General features: G+C 38.0%; 1 protein-coding gene across 1 annotated transcript in view; it reads right to left on the reverse strand.

The window, feature by feature from the left end:
* Nucleotides 1-21,532, reverse strand: part of cabp2a (calcium binding protein 2a) — an 87,038-nt gene that overhangs the window by 52,493 nt on the left and 13,013 nt on the right. Inside the window, exon 2 of the mRNA XM_061909076.1 lies at nucleotides 14,914-15,096. Coding sequence (XP_061765060.1) covers nucleotides 14,914-15,096 — 183 coding nt within the window. The remainder of the gene's footprint in view (nucleotides 1-14,913; nucleotides 15,097-21,532) is intronic.

Raw genomic sequence — 21,532 nt, forward strand, 5'->3', positions numbered from 1 at the left:
AATTTGCGTATTCGTTAATTAGCTTAGAAGTTTGTCGTGCTCCTGTAAAATCTTAACCACTTGTAACACCATTAGCATCGGCCGATTTTTTTGAAACGTATGTGATTGTATACAATGTTAATGACAAGCAGCTAATTGTGTCTCCATCTACAGTGCGCGGTGGCTCCTACAATATGACGACAATAGTCAACTCCATTTCAGCAGATAAACTGCACTTCTTAGTGCCGTATTTTACGGAATATAAGGCGCTACTTTATTCTTTGAACCCTGCATCTTATTCAACGGTGCGGCTAATCTATTAATTTCTATTCGCTAATGCCTTGATTATAGAATGGATTAAGCAAACAAAATTAATCAAAGTACTAAAAAACTCACTTTAAAAAACTGTTCAGACCTAAGTACAAAGTACAAAGAAGGATAAACATCCTCAATGAATTGATTAACATCTTGAACCTTATTTTTTTTTAAAAAGGGAAAGTCGTATTTGTCTGATATGGCGACTTGTCCAGGGTGTACCCCGCCTTCCGCCCGATTGTAGCTGAGATAGACGCCAGCGCCCCCCGCGACCCCGAAAGGGAATAAGCGGTAGAAAATGGATGGATGGATGGATACTTTTCTGTTTTATTTGATCAGCCATTTTACTTCCGTGCTGCAGGCACCGTTTGAAAATCCTCTTTGCATCAACAACTGATGCAAAGAGGAGTGGTCGATCCTGGGTCCCGACTTGGAACAGCTAGAGATTCCACCATGGAGGGTGATCTGTGATCACCTGATAACGTCTCCACTCAATCACATTGTTATGAGAGACCTACTGTATCATGTCAGTAAGATAATAGTTACACCAAGAAAAGGCTAAGTCTGTCATACCAATACTTGTTTTTATACGTTCTATTAGAATGTTATGATCGACGGTATCGAAAGCAGTGCTAATATCAAGTAGAAGCAACAAGGATGACGCATCAGCATCCATCGTTAGCAATAAATCATTAGTCATTTTTGCGAGGGCTGTGTCCGGGATTTGCCCTGAAACCAGACTGGAAGGGTTTCACAGAGATTGTTAGACACTAAGTTTTCATTTAGCTGCTTTTCAACAATTTTTTCAATGATTTTTGAGATAAAAGGGAAGGTGGGACACCAGCTGGTAGTTTACAATGAGGTCAGGATCAAGGTTAGGTCTTTTGAGCAGAGGAGGATTAAACACTTTTTAATACTAGGGGAAAAGTACCCGAGGAAAGTGATAAAATGAATAATATTTAGCACTGATGGTCCTAATATTACAAACAGCTCCTTGATAAGTTTCTCAGGAAGTGGTTGAGGTAAAAATGTTGAAGGCGGGGTACACCCTAGAGCAGGGGTTCTCAAATGGGGGTAAGCGTACCACTGGGGGTACTTGAAGGTATGCCAAAGGGTACGTGAGATTTTTTTAAAATATTCTAAAAATATCAACAATTCAAAAATCCTTTATAAATATATTTATTGAAAAATAGCAACTATTCAAAAATCTTTTATAAATATATTTATTAAATAATACTTCGACAAAATATGAATGTAAGTTCATAAACTGTGAAAAGAAATGCCACAATGCAATATTCAGTGTTGACAGCTAGATTTTTTTTGTGGACATGTTCCATAAATATTGATGTTAAAGATTTATTTCTTGTGAAGAAATGTTTAGAATTAAGTTCATGAATCCAGATGGATCTCTATTACAATCCCCAAAGAAGGCACTTTAAGTTGATGATTTCTTCTATGTGTAGAAATCTTTAATTATAATTGAATCACTTATTTAGTTTCCAACAAGTTTTTAGTTATTTTTATATATTTTTTTTCCAAATAGTTCAAGAAAGACCACTACAAATGAACAATATTTTGCACTGTTAAACAATCTATTAAATCAGAAACTGATGACATAGTGCTGTATTTTACTACTTCATCTCTTTTTTTCAACCAAAAATGGGGGTACTTGAATTAAAAAAAATGTTCACAAGGGGTATATCACTGAAAAAAGGTTGAGAACCACTGCTGTAGAGAAGTCGCCATCTCATCACAGTGCCAACACAGATAGACAGACAACATTCACACTCACATTCACACTGTAGGGCCAATTTAGTGTTGCCAATCAACCTATGCCCGGGTGCATGTCTTGAGAGGTGGGGGGAAGCCCTTCAATATAAATATTTAATGGAAAAATGCACATTAACTTCACTATACACAATACTTCCGATTAGTGTTATCTACACAAAAGTATTATAACAAAATGAAATGAAAAAATTAAATGAAAACATTAGCATGTCAAGCCTCACAGTCAGTGATTCCCAGCTGTAAACTCAATCTTTCTCCACCCACAGTCCAAAAATGTTTCTAAATTAAAATCAATTTGTGAATACTATTGCTGTCTTCAAATAGTTGAACATTTGACGATTTGATTCTGAGGAGTCTGATTTGATTGTCAACCTCACAGCTGAATCATCAGATGTTAAGGGGATGCAAGTTAATAGACTTAGACAAACTTTGATACCTGCGTTCATCATCATTTATCCTTCCGTCCATTTTCTACCACTTGTCCATCGCAGGGTCACAGAGAGGATTGCTGTCATGGCTCGGGCGAGCGTCAGTGCGCATTCATCTCTGTGTTGCGCTGAGCGCAGCTCCGAGAGCGCGCAAAGTGTGCGTCAGACCGGCGTCAGCTGCAATCAATCGCCGGCAATCTACGCACCTGGCGCTAATGAGAGGTCCTGCCTTCAAGAGTCTGCTCAACCTACTATCCGTGGCCAGAACGTAACCTTCTGTTGATGTCCCGTAAGTGATCATTGGCTCTATGCAACTTAGCTCTTTGCGCTTCGTGTTTTCTTCCCCGTGTTTGATTTGTCCCATGTCATCTTCCTTGTGCCTGCAGTGTTTTCCTTCCGTTGCCTTGGATTCGAGCTGTGCGTGTCCACTGTATCTCGACTGCCTCCCCCCTAGATCCTTGACCACCGCTTTCAACATGGACTTCTTGTCGCTCTCCAGCCCCACGCACCTCCCGCTTGGATCACGACCTCTTTCTGCCTAGCCTCTTTTTGGAATCGTCTGCTGACTCACTCAACACTACACCGTAAACCTCAACAACTAATCATTCATACACATAGTCTTACACCATACACCCTTCGGATTTTGTCACACTCCATTCCTTTGTTGTTTAATTAAATATATTGTTTATATATATAACAAATACAAAGAGCAATATTGGCCCTTTGTAGTTATGTGCCGTCACAACTCCCTCCTACATACAAAACATTTGCAGCCTCTTCCAGCTGCACTCGGGCAGAAGGCAGTGTACACCCTGGACAAGTCACCACCTCATCGCAGGTCCAGCACAGATAGACACACAACATTCACACTCACATTCACACACTATGGCCAATTTAGTGTTGCCAATCAACCTATCCCCAAGTGCATGTTTTTGGAGGTGGGAGGAAGCCGGCGCACCCGGAGAGAACCCATGATCCAAATCCAAATCCATCCATCCATCCATTCTCTACCGCTTATTCCCTTTGGGGTAGTGGGGGGCGCTGGTGCTCAGCTACAATCGGACGGAACGCAGGTTACAACCTGGACAAGTCGACGCCTTATCACAGGGCCCCAAATACAAAAACAAAAGCTAAATCCACACAGAATCAAACCCAGGATCATAAGCCCTTACCACTGCACCACTATGCTGCCCTCATTATCATCAACATGTCTTATTTAAATATTACAACTAAATACATGTGTGCAGAGTTTTATAGTGTAAGAGATCAATCTTAGTTTTGGTTGTCACTTCCTCAGAGCGGTCGCTTCTTCCTGATGAGACGTCACATATGTAAAAAACAGCTTGCTGCATGTTGGGTTCCTACATCTCCTATTGTCTGTAATCGATATGTCTGCACAAAATAATATTTTACCAATAGTGTTGGGAGCATGGGGTTTAAACATGGTTGACGTGATTGATCCACACCGGGGCGCGCTGCTGTCACAGAACTGTCGGCCACGGTGGGACTCAGCAGAAATTAGATACACCGTGGGCACCATAACGCACCACCTCATCCTGGAGGTGTAGCTAGTCACTAGAAAAAAAAAAGATCCTTCAGCTGGTTCACAAAAAGAAACTTTCTTCTGCCTTTTACTTCCTCTATTTAGTCAAGTTTGATATCGTCTTGGTGCTCCGCACCAGTGCCAAGGTTCTCACAAACTGTGGTTTAGCCTTTTTTTGAAGTAGAAAAATTAGCAATTTTAGATCTTTGTTTTGTTCACTTTAAACAAAGATTTTATTATTCGTTTTACTAATATCGTTAATTAACTTTGAACAGTCACGTAAAAGTACAAACCCCGTTTCCATATGAGTTTAGGAATTGTGTTAGATGCAAATATAAACGCAATACAATGATTTGCAAATCCTTTTCAACCCATATTCAGTTGAATATGCTACAAAGACAAGATATTTGATGATCAAACTGATAAACATTATTTTTTTGCAAATAATCATTAACTTTAGAATTTGATGCCAGCAACACATGACAAAGAAGTTGGGAAAGGTGGCAAAAAATACTGATAAAGTTGAGGAATACTCATCAAACACTTATTTGTAACATCCCACAGGTGTGCCGGCTAATTGGGAACAGGTGGGTGCCATGATTGGGTATAAAAACAGCTTCCCGAAAAATGCTCAGTCTTTCCCATGAAAGGATGGGGCAAGGTATACCCCTTTGTCCACAACTGCGTGAGCAAATAGTCAAACAGTTTAAGAACAACGTTTCTCAAAGTGCAATTGCAAGAAATTTAGGGATTTCAACATCTACGGTCCATAATATCATCAAAATGTTCAGAGAATCTGGAGAAATCACTCTACATAAGCGGCATGGCCGGAAACGAACATTGAATGACCATGACCTTCGATTCCTCAGATAGCACTATTTTAAAAACCGACCTCAATCTCTAAAGGATATCACCACATGGGCTCAGTAACACTTCAGAAAACCACTGTCACTAAATACAGTTTGTCGCTACATCTGTAAGTGCAAATTAAATCTCTACTATGCAAAGTGAAAGCCATTTATCAACAACACCCAGAAACGCCGCCAGCTAAGATGGACTGATGCAAAGTGGAAAGTGTTTTGTGGTCTGACGAGTCCACATTTACATTTTTGGGGGGGAACTGTGGGCGTTGTGTCCTCTGGATCATAGAGGAAAAGAACCATCCGGATTGTTCTTGGTGCAAAGATGAAAAGCCAGCATGTGTGAGGGTATGGGGGTGTATAGTGGCCAAGACATGGGTAACTTACACATCTGTGAAGACACCATCAATGCTGAAATGTACATACAGGTTTTGGAGCAACATATGTTGCCATCCAAGCAACATTATCATGGACGCCCCTGCTTATTTCAGCAAGAAAATGCCAAGCTACGTGTTACAACAGTGTGGCTTCGTAGTAAAAGAGTGCGCGTACTAGACTGGCTTGCCTGCAGTCCAGACCTGTCTCCCATCGAAAATGTGTGGCGCATTGTGAAGCGTAAAATACGGCAGCGGAGATTTCCATACTGTTGAACGACTGAAGCTCTACATAAAACAAGAATTGGAAATAATTCCACTTTCAAAGCTTCAACAATTAGTTTCCTCACTTCCCAAACGTTTATCGAGTGTTGATAAAAGAAAAGGTGATGTAACACAGTGGTGAACATGCCCTTTCCCAACTACTTTGGCACGTCTTGCAGCCATGAAATTCTAAGTTGATTATTATTTGCAAAAAAGTTTATGAGTTTGAACATCATATATCTTGTCTTTGTAGTGCATTCAATTGAATATGGGTTGAAAAGGATTTGCAAATGATTGTATTCCATTTATATTTACATCGAACACAATTTCCCAACTAACATGGAAACGGGGTTTGCACAATAAGCACATCAATGTGATATGTGTGTGTGATCAATTAATCAATCAATCAATCAATTCCTTTATTGTCATTGTCATAAATAACACTTAAGTCATACATGTCAACGAGATTTCGTTTGAGCTTTGTCCAGCGGTATAAAAACTGCAGTGATGTGCAGGTTGACCATAGTTTACAGTTTAGCATTTGTCTATGAGAACGCGTATAGAGGGACGTGGGGGGGTGAGAACAGTCAGATTGTGTTCTTGTATTTCTACGTTTCTTGAGACATCAACAAGGAAAAGTACCTTTCATATGAGGACCAGTGAACAAGTTAGGACCAAAATCATGGTAGCAGTACGGAAGACCGTTGCATCTAATAGAGAATGTTCCATTTGCACCCCTGATGCAAATGATCAAAATTAGGGCGGTAACAAAAATGAAGGATTTTTGTATGTGACTGTGTTGGTTTTAAAAGTGCCCCCCTTTTGGTCAACATACGAAATAACAAGTGTGTGTACAAATTTGAAGTGCTCCAACCCTGGCCAACATATGTATTACGTGCGTGTAATACATCGTAATGCGCACCATTTAAAATTAATTCAAAATGAATAAATATGTGTATAGAGACATACTGTAATAACTTGAAATAAATAATGAAGATTAAAAACTAATTACATATAAAAAAATAAAAGCTTGCCTTTTTTATATTTGCATAGTATGTATATATTAATATTTTTGTAAATACCAAATTTTTATATGTCTATAAAGGGTGGTCTTAAAGAGGTAGGCATTTTTCTGAGGTCTCAAGAAGGTAACAAATACAACAATGTGTGTGTGTGTGTGTGTGTGTGTGTGTGTGCGTACGTGCGTGTGTGCGTGCGTGCGTGCGTGCGTGTGTGTGCGTGTGTGTGTGTGTGGTGTGTGGCGCCTTGCACCCAAAGTCAACTGGGATAGGCTTCAGCTCACCCTCTATTGTGGACGAGAGAATGAATGTGTGTCTACCACTGCTGATTTCAACCCCAGATTGGTTTTAACAAGTAAAGAAAGAATTGTATTCAAATTACAATCATATTTTTAATCATGATTTTATTCGAATTATTGTATTAGTATGCATCTGTAAAACCGTGTACAAATTATGCTCAACAAATAAACTTGTCATGCCTATTATTTGTCGGACACGTATTCTGAGAAGGTGGCAAGTTTCCCAGATTTCTGATGAGTTTCGGGGAAACAGGATCTGCAGAACTATCGGTGGAGAAATGGTCATTCATATGTACATCCTGTATTGAAACATTGTTCAGAACAACTGTGCTGCATGTATGGTATTGTTTCGGGGTGTTCCAGTATGATATTGATATTGGATATGGTTTAGATATCAGCAAAAAAACAAGTATCGTCTTGCATGTAAAATCTCCTATACAAGCAGTCTTGCAGCGTGTGTACGTGTGCAAACATGGACAGCCTGTTAATAGAATAGAAAAGAATAGAATAGAATAGAATAGAATGGAATAGAATAGAATAGAATAGAATAGAATAAAATAGAATAGAAAGTACTTTATGGATCCCTGGGGGAAATTCAGCACCACAGTTCGCTCACAATAAACAATAAACACTTAGTTCTTTTTTACATGTCAATAATTTAAATACAGTCAATAATACAGCATTATTCACACGTGAATAATATAAATACAATCTATTATGCAGCATTATCCACATGTGAATAATGTATATAAAATCTATTATACATTCAAGTACAGTCAAAAAAGAAAAAAAGCATTATACAATTTGATGGGTGTCGGTAAGATCTAAATGTTCTTTTCTTCTATTTTATTCAAATTATTTACGTGGTAGGTTATATGCTACCAAGAGCTGGCATATACACAATAGCTAAGCACACAATAGCACACGAGCTAGACATACAGTACATATTAAGTGTCCTTAAAATATATTGCATAATGATGCAGTCTAAAACAGCACATTTGTCAAACAAATATCAATTACAGTTTCATAAGACTTACACATACACAGTCTCTGAGGCAAAAGTGACCTAACTTAATTATTATTGTATTTTCCGGACCATAGGGCGCACAAGATTATAAAACGCACTGCCGATGAATTTTCGATATTTCGATATTCAACATTTTTACCATATATAATGCGCACAGAATTATAAGGTGCATTAAAAGGAGTCATATCATTTATTTATCTTTCTTCCTTGCTGTCTACAATACATAACACGTAATGGTGGTTATTTTGGTCAAAATTTTGCATGTATTATGTTCTATAGGTCATCTTCAAGCTGCTTTCTGACAGTCGCTTCAGGATGTGGCGTTTTGTGGGCGGTGTTATTTATGTGGCTCACCTTCCGCAGCGTCTTCTCCCCGTCATCTTTGTTGTAGCTTTGTAGCGTGCAATGACGGGAGTGGAAGAAGTGTCAAAAGATGGAGCAAACTGTTTTAATGACATTCGTTCATGTCTTTCACCATGCTATTTCTTGCGTTGGAGCCTTTCCAGGCGCACATATGCGCTGGTGATGCGAGTCACAGCCTGGCTGTGACTTGCGATTCAAAAAAGGTGTTACAAATAATAAATGTGTCCTGCTACTTCAACACAATGCACACAGGTGGGCACATAACATAAATGTGCACCACTTTTCAATTGCACACGCAATTTTTTTTTTTTGTACACGCTGTTTTACACGTGGTATTTGGATCTTAGTAAATCAGGCCCAAAATATGTTATGGATGTGTGCCACTCTCGTTCATGAATATGCTAGCCAAAACGTAAACTGTGTTTTAGTTATCGTACGTTCGATTCCTTTTATTGCCTTTGTGGATAATATACAAACGTACAACAAAATTGAGTTCATCGTACGTCCAAACATTGTTTAGTTTATTATTATTAGTTTATTAGTTCTTTGGTCAATGGTCAACAAAATAATCAAACAGTTTTACATAAACAAACAGATGTACATTCATAAACAAACAGTTGTACATTCATAAAAAAAAAAAAAAAATGTTGCAGACCGAAAGGGTTAAGGCTAAAGTTGAACACCTATTGCGCTTGTTACAAATCTGATGAATGGAGTGCCAAATGAAAGATGTGTTGAAAGTTATTAAAAACAAAAAATCAAAAGAAAGAAAAAGAGATTTAGTCTAATCTGACATTGTACGGACTGCAATGTGTCCACTATCCCAAGCTCTCATTTCACCCACTCGAAAAGAGGCTGACACCTGGTGCACTTGCCTACGTTTTATGGATGATTTTTCATGTGACCTAAAAGTGGGATTTACGTCGTCTCTCCAGTCAAGGACATCTGCTGGATTAAATATTTTCCAGGCTAATAGGACAATGCATATAACATTGCAAAAACTGCAGGATAAAACTGTGCGCTCTTCTAAAGCGCCCACTTTCATCAGACGCAAAAATAAATCTGTTTATTAAAACTTCTTCATCAAACTCTTCTCATCATTTGAATGCAAATCAAATCACTTGGTGAAACAATTTTTCAATAAATGATATCTGGATAATAAATGGGACACGAAGAAATAAAATGTAATAATACATAATACAATTAATTGCAAAAGTTTTTTAAAAACATGATTGCTTAATTAATAAATACAGTTAAAAATGTAAATATACACTATCTTGAACACTGGAAGAACATTTGCTGCCTGTCCTCAATTCCTAAAATTACTGCAAAATATAATCTAGTCAACCAAAATTGAGACAATTAGCAAAATGTTATTTGAATTCCCATTCCACTTTATTAAACTTATTTTTAAACAAACGTTAACTAAATGTGATGCAAGTTCCGTACTAAATAAAATGTCAAACAAATGTTTTATTAATGTACTTTTTAGTTCGAAATAACTACTACTTTAACATCATAGCACATCAAAACCTGTATTACCAAAGTGTCACCTTTGAGGGAAATGTGTCACCATGTTTAGTGACGGAGCAGGAAAGAGCTAGGAATAAGTTTCCGTTAAAATTTCATACAAAACGCTCTTTTACAAATGTTTTACTTGTTTCCTTTTTTTTTTTTTTAACGGGGCCTTGGGCACAGCTTATTTGGGGAGGGTGATTGTAATCATTTAAGCCTTTCAGATATGTTAGATTATTTTTACATATTTATACTCATTGTCCCAAATATAAATTAAGCTAAAATATATTAACAATAAACATTTCAGCTAAAATTCCGGCAAGTCCTGCCAAAATTAATGACTGAGTATTTCACGGAAGCTGCTTTTATACCCAATCATGGTACCCACCTGTTCCCAATTAGCCTATTCACCCATGGGATGTTCCAAATAATAGTTTGATGATCATTCCTCAACTTTCTCAGTCTTTTTTTGCCACTTGTGCCAGCTCAACTTTAGGTTACTATTACTGGTGCTTTCCGGATGGTTATTTGTTGGGTTTTTTGGCCGGGATAGAGGACTTCCCATTGGCTGCGCTTTAAGCGTACTTTTAATTACGTGCTAGAATGCATTAAAACATTGTCTTTAAATTCATGATGACTGTGAACAATTGGCAAAACTAAAAAAAAAAGTGCAGTTTCCCTTCAAGTAGTCAGGAGTAAATGAGTATCAGATGTGTGCACAGGTGGTTAGACCCCGTTACTCAGAAACCAGGCACTGCAACAACAAAAAAAGAGATAAATAGACCCCCCTTTTTGGCCAGTTGATCTGCCATCTTTTATCTGGACTCTCACACTATTAACTAGATCCACTCGACGTCCATTGCAGCGGTTGCCCAGGGGGCGGCGGGCGGTCCCCTCCAAGCTTTCTTATTGTTGCCCATTGGGTTGAGTTTTTCCTTGTCCTGATGTGGGTTCTGAGCCGAGGATGTCGTTGTGGCTTGTTCAGACACTTGTGATTTAGGGCTATATAAATAAACTTTGACTGATTGATTGATTGACATCTGCCAGATCATGACACAAACAAGTAAGAAGGATTTTTTTCCACATTTGTTTCTTTTTTGTAGTCAGGGATTATTCTGTCAAGGACAGTCCCAGAAACACAATCGATCCTTCCTCTAGTACATCCTTTCCAAGTTGCCTGTTTTTGTGTGTTCCAGTCGTTACTATGGCGCTTGCCAAGTATCTTCTTTGATTTTAGATCACGTTTGTTCGAGCAAGATTTTGACTTACTTCAGACACAATGGTGGGATGGAACCCTTGTGTTTGTGCTGACAGAATCGTTGCACACCACACACGTAAAGATCAAAACGGCTAAATGCTTCACGTTTTTTTTTTGTGTGTGGGCTCTCTAAGAAATACAAAAAAAAATTGCCTAAGGTTTAGACAATGTTTGTGTGTGCCCCACTGTAGTGTAAGAGATGGTGAGGCAGACGTCCTAACTTCAGTAAATCTAATTAGTAAAAAATGGAAATACGTTCTATACATTCCCACATAAATTACAAATCCAGATGTGCTCCTGGTCATGTTGTGAAAGCAAAGTGGTGGTAATGATGTGCATCTGTCTGCCTTGTCTTCTCACTCATTCAACTGTTAATCCCTGCTAAATCCCAATCAATCTCTTCTGTCTTTCTTTCGACAGGACATCCATCACCCTTAGCCCTCATCCTAATAACCCCTCCTTCCTTTTCTCATCATCTGCTCCATCTGTTGCTGACATGACTCCTTTCAACAACCGCAAATGATTATATGCATGTATGTATGTATGCCATGTATGTATGTATGTATGTGTGTATGTATGTATGTATGTATGTATGTATGCATGGATGCATGTATTTATGCATGTATGTATGTACGCACACATACATACATGCATATATATATATATATATATATATATATGTATATATATATATATATATATATCTATATATATATATATATCTATATATATATATATAGATATGTATCTCTATCTATATATATATAGATATATATCTATATCTATATATATCTATATATATATATATATATATATATATAGATATATATATATCTATATATATATATATATATATCTATATATATATATATATATATATCTATATCTATATATATATATATAGATATATTATATATATATCTATATATATATAGATATCTATATATATATATATTTATATATATATATATATATATATATATATATATATATATATATATATATATATATATATAGATATATATATATAGCTATATATATATATCTATATATATATATATATATATATATATATATATATATATATATATATATACATATATTATAAATATAGATATAGATATATATCTATATATATATATATATTAGGGCTGGGCAACGATTAAAATTTTTAATCGAAGTTAATCGCACTATTTCTCTGATTAATCGCGATTAACTGCATTGTATACGCAAAGCCCAATAATGAATTCAAAAGTAGTGTGTAATGCACCTTTATTGGAATATTCTCCCACATGAACAATACAAACATTTAAGCTTATTGCCACTGCCAGGGTATTTAAGTTATCCTGTTTGTTATGGAAAATAAATATAATCTACATACAAATCTCTGAGCCACAATCATAACATCTGAACAGGCAATTTCTGAGGTAACGGCAGAAACATTTTTTCTATCAGCGTCTTATGTTTAAAAATCCTATATTATAGGTAGTGGGCTGTTTTAGGGAATTGTTGATCAAATTATCCGTAGTAGCAATATTAATAATGTTGTGTTTATTCTGCGTGGTGCACTTAAAATAATTATGACCATATCTAGGAATTGATATGATGGGAATTTTCCGATTGTTTGCTTGGTGCTTTGATAAACTGAACGCATCATATATATGGTACTATTTGTGATGTTATGAGCCAGGGAAAAATAGAACTACCCCACCCAGCATGCAACAGGAGTGACGACCATGCGCGGTAGCCCGGTATAGGTTGTGTCGCCACGACGGCATCTTGTATGTTGTGATATGCACGCTCTGAAAGCAAACGTTAAGAACTCAGCCAACACTCCTCGTCTGCATTATTCATAAATAGACAGACAACACATATACTCCGCTGCTTCACAGGCCGCTGGATGCTAGCTAGCCGGTCTAGCAAGCACGCGTCATTCAGTCCGATCAATCCACATTCAGAATTGATCCCGGAGTGACCACGCTGTAAGCCAGCCATGAAATTTGCAGAATTGTCCGGTATTTTTGCCAAATGTTCCATCTTTACCGAGAGCCCCTCGACGCCGAAGTACATCCGGGAGATGCCATCTTGTTAAGAAAAGGCGTTAACAAAATAAAAGCATGTAAACAACATACGCAAATGTGCGATAAAATAACAGGCTAAAAAGTGAACAAAGACTGAATGCTGCCCAACGGCAGAAAAATCATGGTATGTGTGGAGCAGGTGCCGTCCACAAAGTACGTTCATACTTGACATCACCATAGAAAGAATAATATCCGAACAAAGAATGATGCTTAGGACCAACTTAAATAGTCCTAATTGCCAGCAGAACACAGGTGCAGGGAAATGTGCTCAGGAAAACACCAACCAAACAAAAAGAGCTACCGAAATAAGAGTGCAGGACAGGAAGTGAAACCAAACACTGAAGAAACACGCACACAACAGAAACAAGGAATGATCTGGAGTAACAGATCCCAACAGTAAGAATAAATTTAATCAATTTGTGGCAGCATCGGACAAAGTTATGTTTAAGTTTCACTTTTGCATATAACTGTGCGTTCAACGACCCTTGATTAAAGTTTGAAGCAGAGGTGTCACAAGGTTTTAAAGACAGGGGAGGCTTAACCCCTCCAAGATGGCCGAATTATAATAATAATGTGATTATAATAATGAGTTGCTTTCTAGCTCTCACTGATGGCGGACACTCCCCTCTTTCCTCCCTTATCTTTCTGTGCTTGGCTTGTTTTTCTCATTTTGTCTTAAATTTCCAAGAACTTCTCTTTTGGCGTTAATAGATTGATGAGTTAACGCGTAATTAACGCATTAATTTGCCCACTCCTAATATATATATATATATATATATATATATACATATATATATATATATATATATATATATGTCTTGATTGGATTATCCGGAGAATAGTGCTCGATACCGTGGTATCCACACCTACATATATATATATATATATATATATATGGGTATGTCTGTCAGTAAGTATTTACACACAACTTGTTTTCTTAGCAAACGTAAAACAAAAAATCAGTCACCACTGTTATGTGTTATCTTAAAAAAATATTTCAAAGTTATACAAAAATACAATAATGCAGTTGATCAATGTGAAATTTCCTACAGGTGGTCCTTCTTTACCAACAAATTCCCATAAATCATCACCAGGAGTGTCCCGATATAACATTTTAACTTCCGATAAGAGATCTACATATGAGCTTTAGGTATCGGCCGATACTGTCAGTAGTCCAATCAGCACGACTCACACATTTTTATTATATTACTGTGTAGAATGCTAGAAAAGGTTTGATCATTCAAAATGAGTTAAGTTAGGTATTAAAAACATTAACCTATTTTTTATTAACCGCATAGGATGGATTTATGCTCTCTTGAAATTGAAGAGTAGTGGTCTTTTGTTTTTTTGGCGACATTGAGTTGTCACAACAATTCATAAAGAGACACATACGTTTTATATCATTTGAATGATGTGGACACATTTGTTACAGGGCACTTTCCTAACATTAAGTAATATGCAACTATAATTATTTGATACTTGTTTATATTGACAAATATGGTGTCTTAGATGTTAATAATGTTCAATTAAGAACACTTATTCCATAGAGTATGTCTAGCTTGTCTGCTATTGTGTGCTTAGCTGTTGTGTAGCTGCTAGCTCTTGGTAGCCTATAGCCAACCATCTTTACCTTTAGCAAATCCATCCATCCATGATTTGACTAAAATACAAGAAAAACAGTCCTGGGATTTATTTTTGTCCCAGTTCACCCCCTCGTCATATGAACACAACTGTATTTCCGTCCTCAATTCCCCAGTCCTTGTTAATATTTAATAATTAAACCAGGGTTCACAGTCTTACCTGCCCAAACACGGAATCAACGATGGGTCGCAATTTCCTCCTGTCTCCTTCCTGCAGCCAAAGGTCATCAGGGTCCCCCACAGGGGAGGACAGGCTTAAGGTTTTGGCCTTTGGCTTTGGAGGCCTCTTGATGCTCGCTGAACTCCAACGTCGCAGGGACTCGATCTTCTTTTTTATGGAACCCTGCAGAGGAGTTAATGAGCAGTGTTTTCTTATCAGAGCATATTATAGTCGTGACTGGGGATGTCTTGATCAACATTTTTGGCCTCAGATGCGATCGAAACATTTGGCAACAGCTAATAGAAGTGAAAATGTTCATTAAAAAGTAAACGCAATAACATTTATATCAAGCTTCAGTTATTACATTTATTTAATTTATTTGCACACATGCACAGACACAAAAAGAAAACAATGTACAATGTAATGCAACATACATGTGGGAAAAATTAAAATTAGTTTTAACCAGGGATAATAAATTCAATAGTTTTATGGGCCACATTTCCAGAAAACTAAAGACCAGTGAGGCTGACTTCTGCTTTCATTATTAGTCATATTTTGTATATTCCTGAGAACCAGAGTCCTCTACAGTAGATGTTTAATTTTGGTCTTTTTACAGTATTGTTGTTCTGTTGTGGGCGCATTGTTGCAACTGCCGTGTCTCCCAGTATGCAAAGGACAATTTGCAGGTAATAAACTTTTAATTCCAATGACAAAGGCAAATTAAGCCCATGAAGTTTGAGGCTTAAGATAGCAGATAGAAAGGAGACAAACCACATAGCAAAGCAAGGGACTGCTACCTTTGCGTAGCTTGACAATAACATAACTGCACCTACTCAGTGGCCTAGTGGTTAGAGTGTCCGCCCTGAGATCGGTCGGTCGTGAGTTCAAATCTGGGCCGAGTCATACCAAAGACTATAAAAATGGGACCTATTACCTCCCTGTTTGGCACTCAGCGTTAAGGGTTGAAATTGGGGGTTAAATCACCATAAATAATTCATGGGCGCGTCACCGCTGCTGCCCACTGCTCCCTTCACCTCCCAGGGGGCGATCAAGGGTGATGGGTCAAACGCAGAGAATAATTTCGCCACATCTAGTATGTGTGTGACAGTCATTGGTACTTTAACTTTAGAGAACTTTGTGCAACCGCAACCATAGGTCACGTGACATGGTATATAAAAGTTAAGTGATAATTGGCATCAGCTGGGGACACTAATTACAAAACCAAATCCGGAGCGCTCAGTACTGCTAGCAACGGGAAAAGTGAACAAGGTAGGCTTAGGAGTACTGGCAATATGCTAAACACAAAATCTAGGAAAATAACAAAACCTTCACAAGTCATGACTGGGGAATCCAGTCATGACACGTTTCAGTTCACTTCAGTTTCAGTTTATTTGGAACATCCTTGCGATACAATGTAATGCATTGCATATTTCCAGTTGTTTCATTACAGCACGTCCGAAAAGGAGTTGGAAGAAGCTGAGCTTGTTTAATCCTACCCCTTTTCATACCATAGCAATTTTATCCCATTTCCTTGTTCTCTGTAACAGAACAGTGAATAAACAATAAATAAATAATATACAATAGTAAGTAAACAAATATTAAATACATAAATAATCTTTATCTCTAAAAAAAATCATATCATAATTTTTGTTTTTTCGTGAACACTTTGAACAGTCTCTTAAACTGAATCATATTGGTGCTTTGTTTGATTTATTTGCTCAATCAGTTCCATAATTTAAAGGCCTACTGAAATTAGATTTTTGTATTCAAACGGGGATGGCAGGTCGATTTTATGTGTCATACTTGATCATTTCGCGATATTGCCATATTTTTGCTGAAAGGTTTTAGTAGAGAACATTCACGGTAAATTTTCGCAACTTTCGGTGCTAAGAGAAAAGCCCTGCCTCTACAGGAAGTCGCAGACGATGACGTCACATGTTGATGGCTCCTCACATCTTCAAATTGTTTTTAATGGGAGCCTCCAAAAAAACAGCTATTCGGACCGAGAAAACAACAATTTCCCCATTAATTTGAGCGAGGATGAAGGATTCGTGTTTGAGGATATTGATAGAGAGGGACTAGAAAAAAAATAAAAAATAAATAAAAATAAAAGTAAAAAAAAAAACGCGATTGCATTGGGACGGATTCTGATGTTTTTAAACACATTTACTAGGATAATTCTGGGAAATCCCTTATCGTTCTATTTTGTTGCTAGTGTTTTAGTGAGTTAAATAGTACCTGATGGTCGGAGGTGTGTCTCCACGATTGTCTTGACGCCAGTGTCTCAGGGAAGTCGACGGCAGCTTTATGGACGGCACAAGCTCAGCTGATATCCGGTAAGAAGCGACTTTTTACCACAATTTTCACACCAAAACCTGCTGGTTGACATTCGGTTGGGATCCATGTTCGCTGTGATCCATAGTAAAGTTTCACCTCCGTGAATTTTAAACAAGGAATCAATGTGTGTTTGTGTGGCTAAAGGCTAACGCTTCCCAACTCCATCTTTCTACTTTGACTTCTCCAATATTAATTGAACAAATTACAAAGGATTCAGCAACACAGAGCTCCAAAATACTGTGTAATTATGCGGTTAAAGCAGACGACTTTTAGCTGTGTGTGTGCGCAGCGCTCATATTCTCTAACAGCCTGTGATATCAAGCGTACACGTCATCATTACGCGACGTTTTCAAGAAAAAACTCCCGTTTTTAGTTAACATTGTCCTGTTAAGTATGTATATCAGAAGAATGTTTTGCTATTTGCTATTGGTAAATCAGTATATGAATACACATACTGTTCTTACACATAAAAATAGTTATACAATATTTGTTCACATTAAATATTGTCAAAATGTAGCCTGTCATAAGAAGAAGAGTAGATGAAGACAGTCTATTGGGAAAAATACTTATCAAGCATTTCGACATCCAAAAGGAATGAAGCCAAAACTCTGCCAGTAAATTTTGGGAATATAAAAAAAAATATTGTATTGGCACTTCAACAAGTGTTTTCATTGTAACACAACTAATTAAATGAATAAATACAAACATTAAAAAATCCAATATTGTTGGGGGATATTTTGTATCATATGTTACTTACATCATGCCACTTACATCATATTTTGCCTTCTTTATAAGACTTGTATACAGTTTTTAATTTTTTGTGGATTCAGACATATTTGTTTTTTGTATTTTGGGGTCAATATAGCTCTTTCAATGTTTTGGGTTGCCAACCCCTAGTCTAGGCACATGTCAAGATACTTAAAATGGTCTACTTTTTCCATATTTTGCCAATATATGTTAATGGTGTGAACATCTATTAGAAATATAAAGGGTACACCTTTTGTCAAAAATGATTGATGGGGTCAAAGGTCAAGGGGTGGGGCTTAACCCGGGAATGGGCGTGGCTTAACCCGGAAACGGGTGGGGCTTAACTCGAAAATGGGTGGAACTTGACCAGAAAATGGGTAGGGCTTAACCGGGAAATGGGCGGGGGTTAACCCGGAAATGGGCGGGATTTAACATGAAAATGGGTGTGGTTAAGCCCGGAAGGGATGTGGTTAAGACCGGAAGAGGGAGTGGTTAAGACCAGAAGAGGGTGTGGTAAGACCGGACGAGGTTGGAGTTTCACCAGGAAGTGGGTGGAGCTTTAACCAGGAAGTGGGTGGAGTTTTACCAGGAAGTGGGTGGAGTTTAACAGAAAGAACCTCAGACCGGAAGAGGGAGTGGTTAAGAGGGAACAAAGGAGGGTTTAGGGTCCATTTTGTGGAATGGTATATTGATGGATGGTAATGATATGTGTGGTAAAATGTGGGAAAATGTGAATTGAATGTATGAGGTCAGCCATCTGTTTGACCTGGGTTCAATGGTGTATTGATGGATGGGAATGATACATGTTGTAATATGTGGGAAAAATGCGGAGGGGGCTATGATGAGTGGTGTGAGTTACAAAGTGAGTCGGGATTTGGAAAATGAACATGACATCTGAGCGCCATCGGTCCTTTGAGCCAACCAACGCACACACACATACACACACACACACATGTATACATACACACACACACACACACACACATGCACACGCACACACACACACGTGGGTTACAAAGGGAGGTTTAAGGGTTATTCGTAATTTGGAGCATTATACGTTAGAGTAAAAATTTTGTTCGATTCAGCCATAATTAGCCATACGCCTGTTTCCATCTATAAAAATAATAAAACTTACTTCGACCACACACACACACACACACACACACACACACACACACACACACACACACACACACACACACACGACTGTATGGAGTTCATAACTCACACCCCTCATCTTAGCCCCCTCCGCATTTTCCCCACATTTTACAACATGTATCTTTCCCATCCATCAATACACCATTGAACCCAGGTCAAACAGATGGCTGATCTCATCCATTCAATCCACATTTTCCCACATTTTACCCCGCGTATCATTCCCATCCATCAATACACTATTCCACAAAATTGACCGCGGGTCAAACAGATGGCTGTCACACTAAACCCTCCTTTGTTCCCTCTTAACCACTCCCTCTTCCGGTCTGAGGTCCTTCCTGGTTAAACTCCACCCTCTTCCGGTCTTAACAATACCCTCTTTCGGTCTTAACCACACCCTTCCGGTCTTAACCACACCCATTTCCGGGTTAAATTCTGCCCATTTCCGGGTAATACCCCGCCCGTTTCTTGTGTAAGGCCCGCCAATTTTCTGGTCACATCCCGCCCATTTCTGGGTTAAGCACCGCCCACTTCTGGGTTAGACCCCGGCCCATTCCCGGGTTAAGCCCGGCCCATTCCCGGGTTAAGCCCCACCCCCTTCACCTTTGACCCCCATCAATCATTTTTGACAAAAGGTGTACCCTTTATATCTCTTCTATTCCTTTCTTCATGGCAAACATCATATAACAAGATTTACCAGCAGAGAGTTTAAATCCCCAGTGATATGACTGCTGTTTCACTTTACTAATGGCTTCTTTAATTATGTTTGTCACATTAAAAGGATCTTGCCCTCGATATCAAATAGCGCCATCATTTGCATAAACAGAAGAACTGAACAGAACTGGACAGATGACACTTCCCTATTTTACGTGCAGTCAGGGGAGGCAGGTGAGGCAGTTCCTCATGTGCCATCATGGAATGAAAAAAAATGTAAAAAATAAATGAAAAATTAATTAAATTGTTTTATGTAACCAGTCATTATACTTTATAAAGTTATTTTCCATTTACTTCACCAGTTTTAGATTATTTTTATTCAAAATCGCTGAATTTTCCCATTTGCCGTTCAAATACTGAGAAGAGACTTGCAGTGAGTCAGCAGCCAGTTGAGCCTCACCACGGATTGCGCAATGACTCGGCTAACTGCTGGCTGCTGTGCAGTGAGACCGTATTGCTATTTGAATACATTATACATTTCCATAGTTTAGTCAGCTAAAGTATATAATGTACAGTGTATTTTTTCAACAACTGTATTTGTGTAACGTATTTCTTGTGCTGGGCAATCATAAGACGCACTGTGTGAGGCACCTGTTCTCCCGCCTCATGGTGATAGTGGGCGCTAGTGATCCCAGGGATCATTCTTGCGATTACTCGGCTGCAGAACAAGTGACAACAAGCTACAGTTAGCAAGTCAAGTGCAGCCGCAGCGATCGTTTATTTTTTCCTCTCCCCTGGACTTTTAACATGGATGATTACATATCTAAAATAAAACAGTTTTCTAAAGTGGACTTTCAAATGAAGCTGTAGGTAATAATTAGAGGAAGACCAACGACGGAGCTAAAAGGTTTGCTTCAGACAGTGATCTCCATCAAGACAGAGAGACTTTTAAAACTAAAAGAAAGATAAGGAAGACTTCTATAAACAAGTCATCGATGCTTTTGTTCAGAAGGAGCGGTGCATGGACTTCATTTATAAGTAAAGGTAAAACCATAATAACGTTTTTTTTTTTTTTTTATTAAATGTGCTTTTTTGTGTGTTACAGTTTGTATGTGTAAAGAATACTGGTATAAGCTTTTAAACATAACCCGTTAACTGCTGCCAATCAAATGGGGAATAAGATACTTTTTAGGGTTCATACGTTTGAACCTGTAATGAAGTCAGTGCCTCACCAGCCATGAACCTCACCGACCGTCACTGACTATTTACAACCTCATACAGGCCTGGCTGAAGGACAGGCTGGCTTATAAGAGAGCTTGATTGGCAACCATGAACAGGTGAGGGAATTAGCGCTAAGGCCAGAGTGGTGAAACTAGACAGGAAATGAACAGAAATTGGAGCAATGGACAGGAAACAAATACAGAAAATAAGGAAACACAAGAACATGACAGACCGGACACGACATGTCTAGCTCAACGCCAAAATGTAAGTTATGGCTTAAAGCAATTGTTTTCCAGACACTTACACACGAACATGTCCTCATATGGTCAGGGTATGCTGTCCTGAATTAGCACACACCCAAAGACAGAAAGGAAGAATACAAAACTCATGGTTTGGGTTCTCCAAGTTAAGAGTGCCTCATTTTCTTGACCTAACCTCCTCCAAGAACTGCAGTCCTGTATAATTACGCTCGTTTGTAATAAAGCAACTTTTGGTTCATTAAAGC

The sequence above is a fragment of the Nerophis ophidion genome, linkage group LG01 (assembly GCF_033978795.1).
Source record: "Nerophis ophidion isolate RoL-2023_Sa linkage group LG01, RoL_Noph_v1.0, whole genome shotgun sequence".
Taxonomy (NCBI): domain Eukaryota; kingdom Metazoa; phylum Chordata; class Actinopteri; order Syngnathiformes; family Syngnathidae; genus Nerophis; species Nerophis ophidion.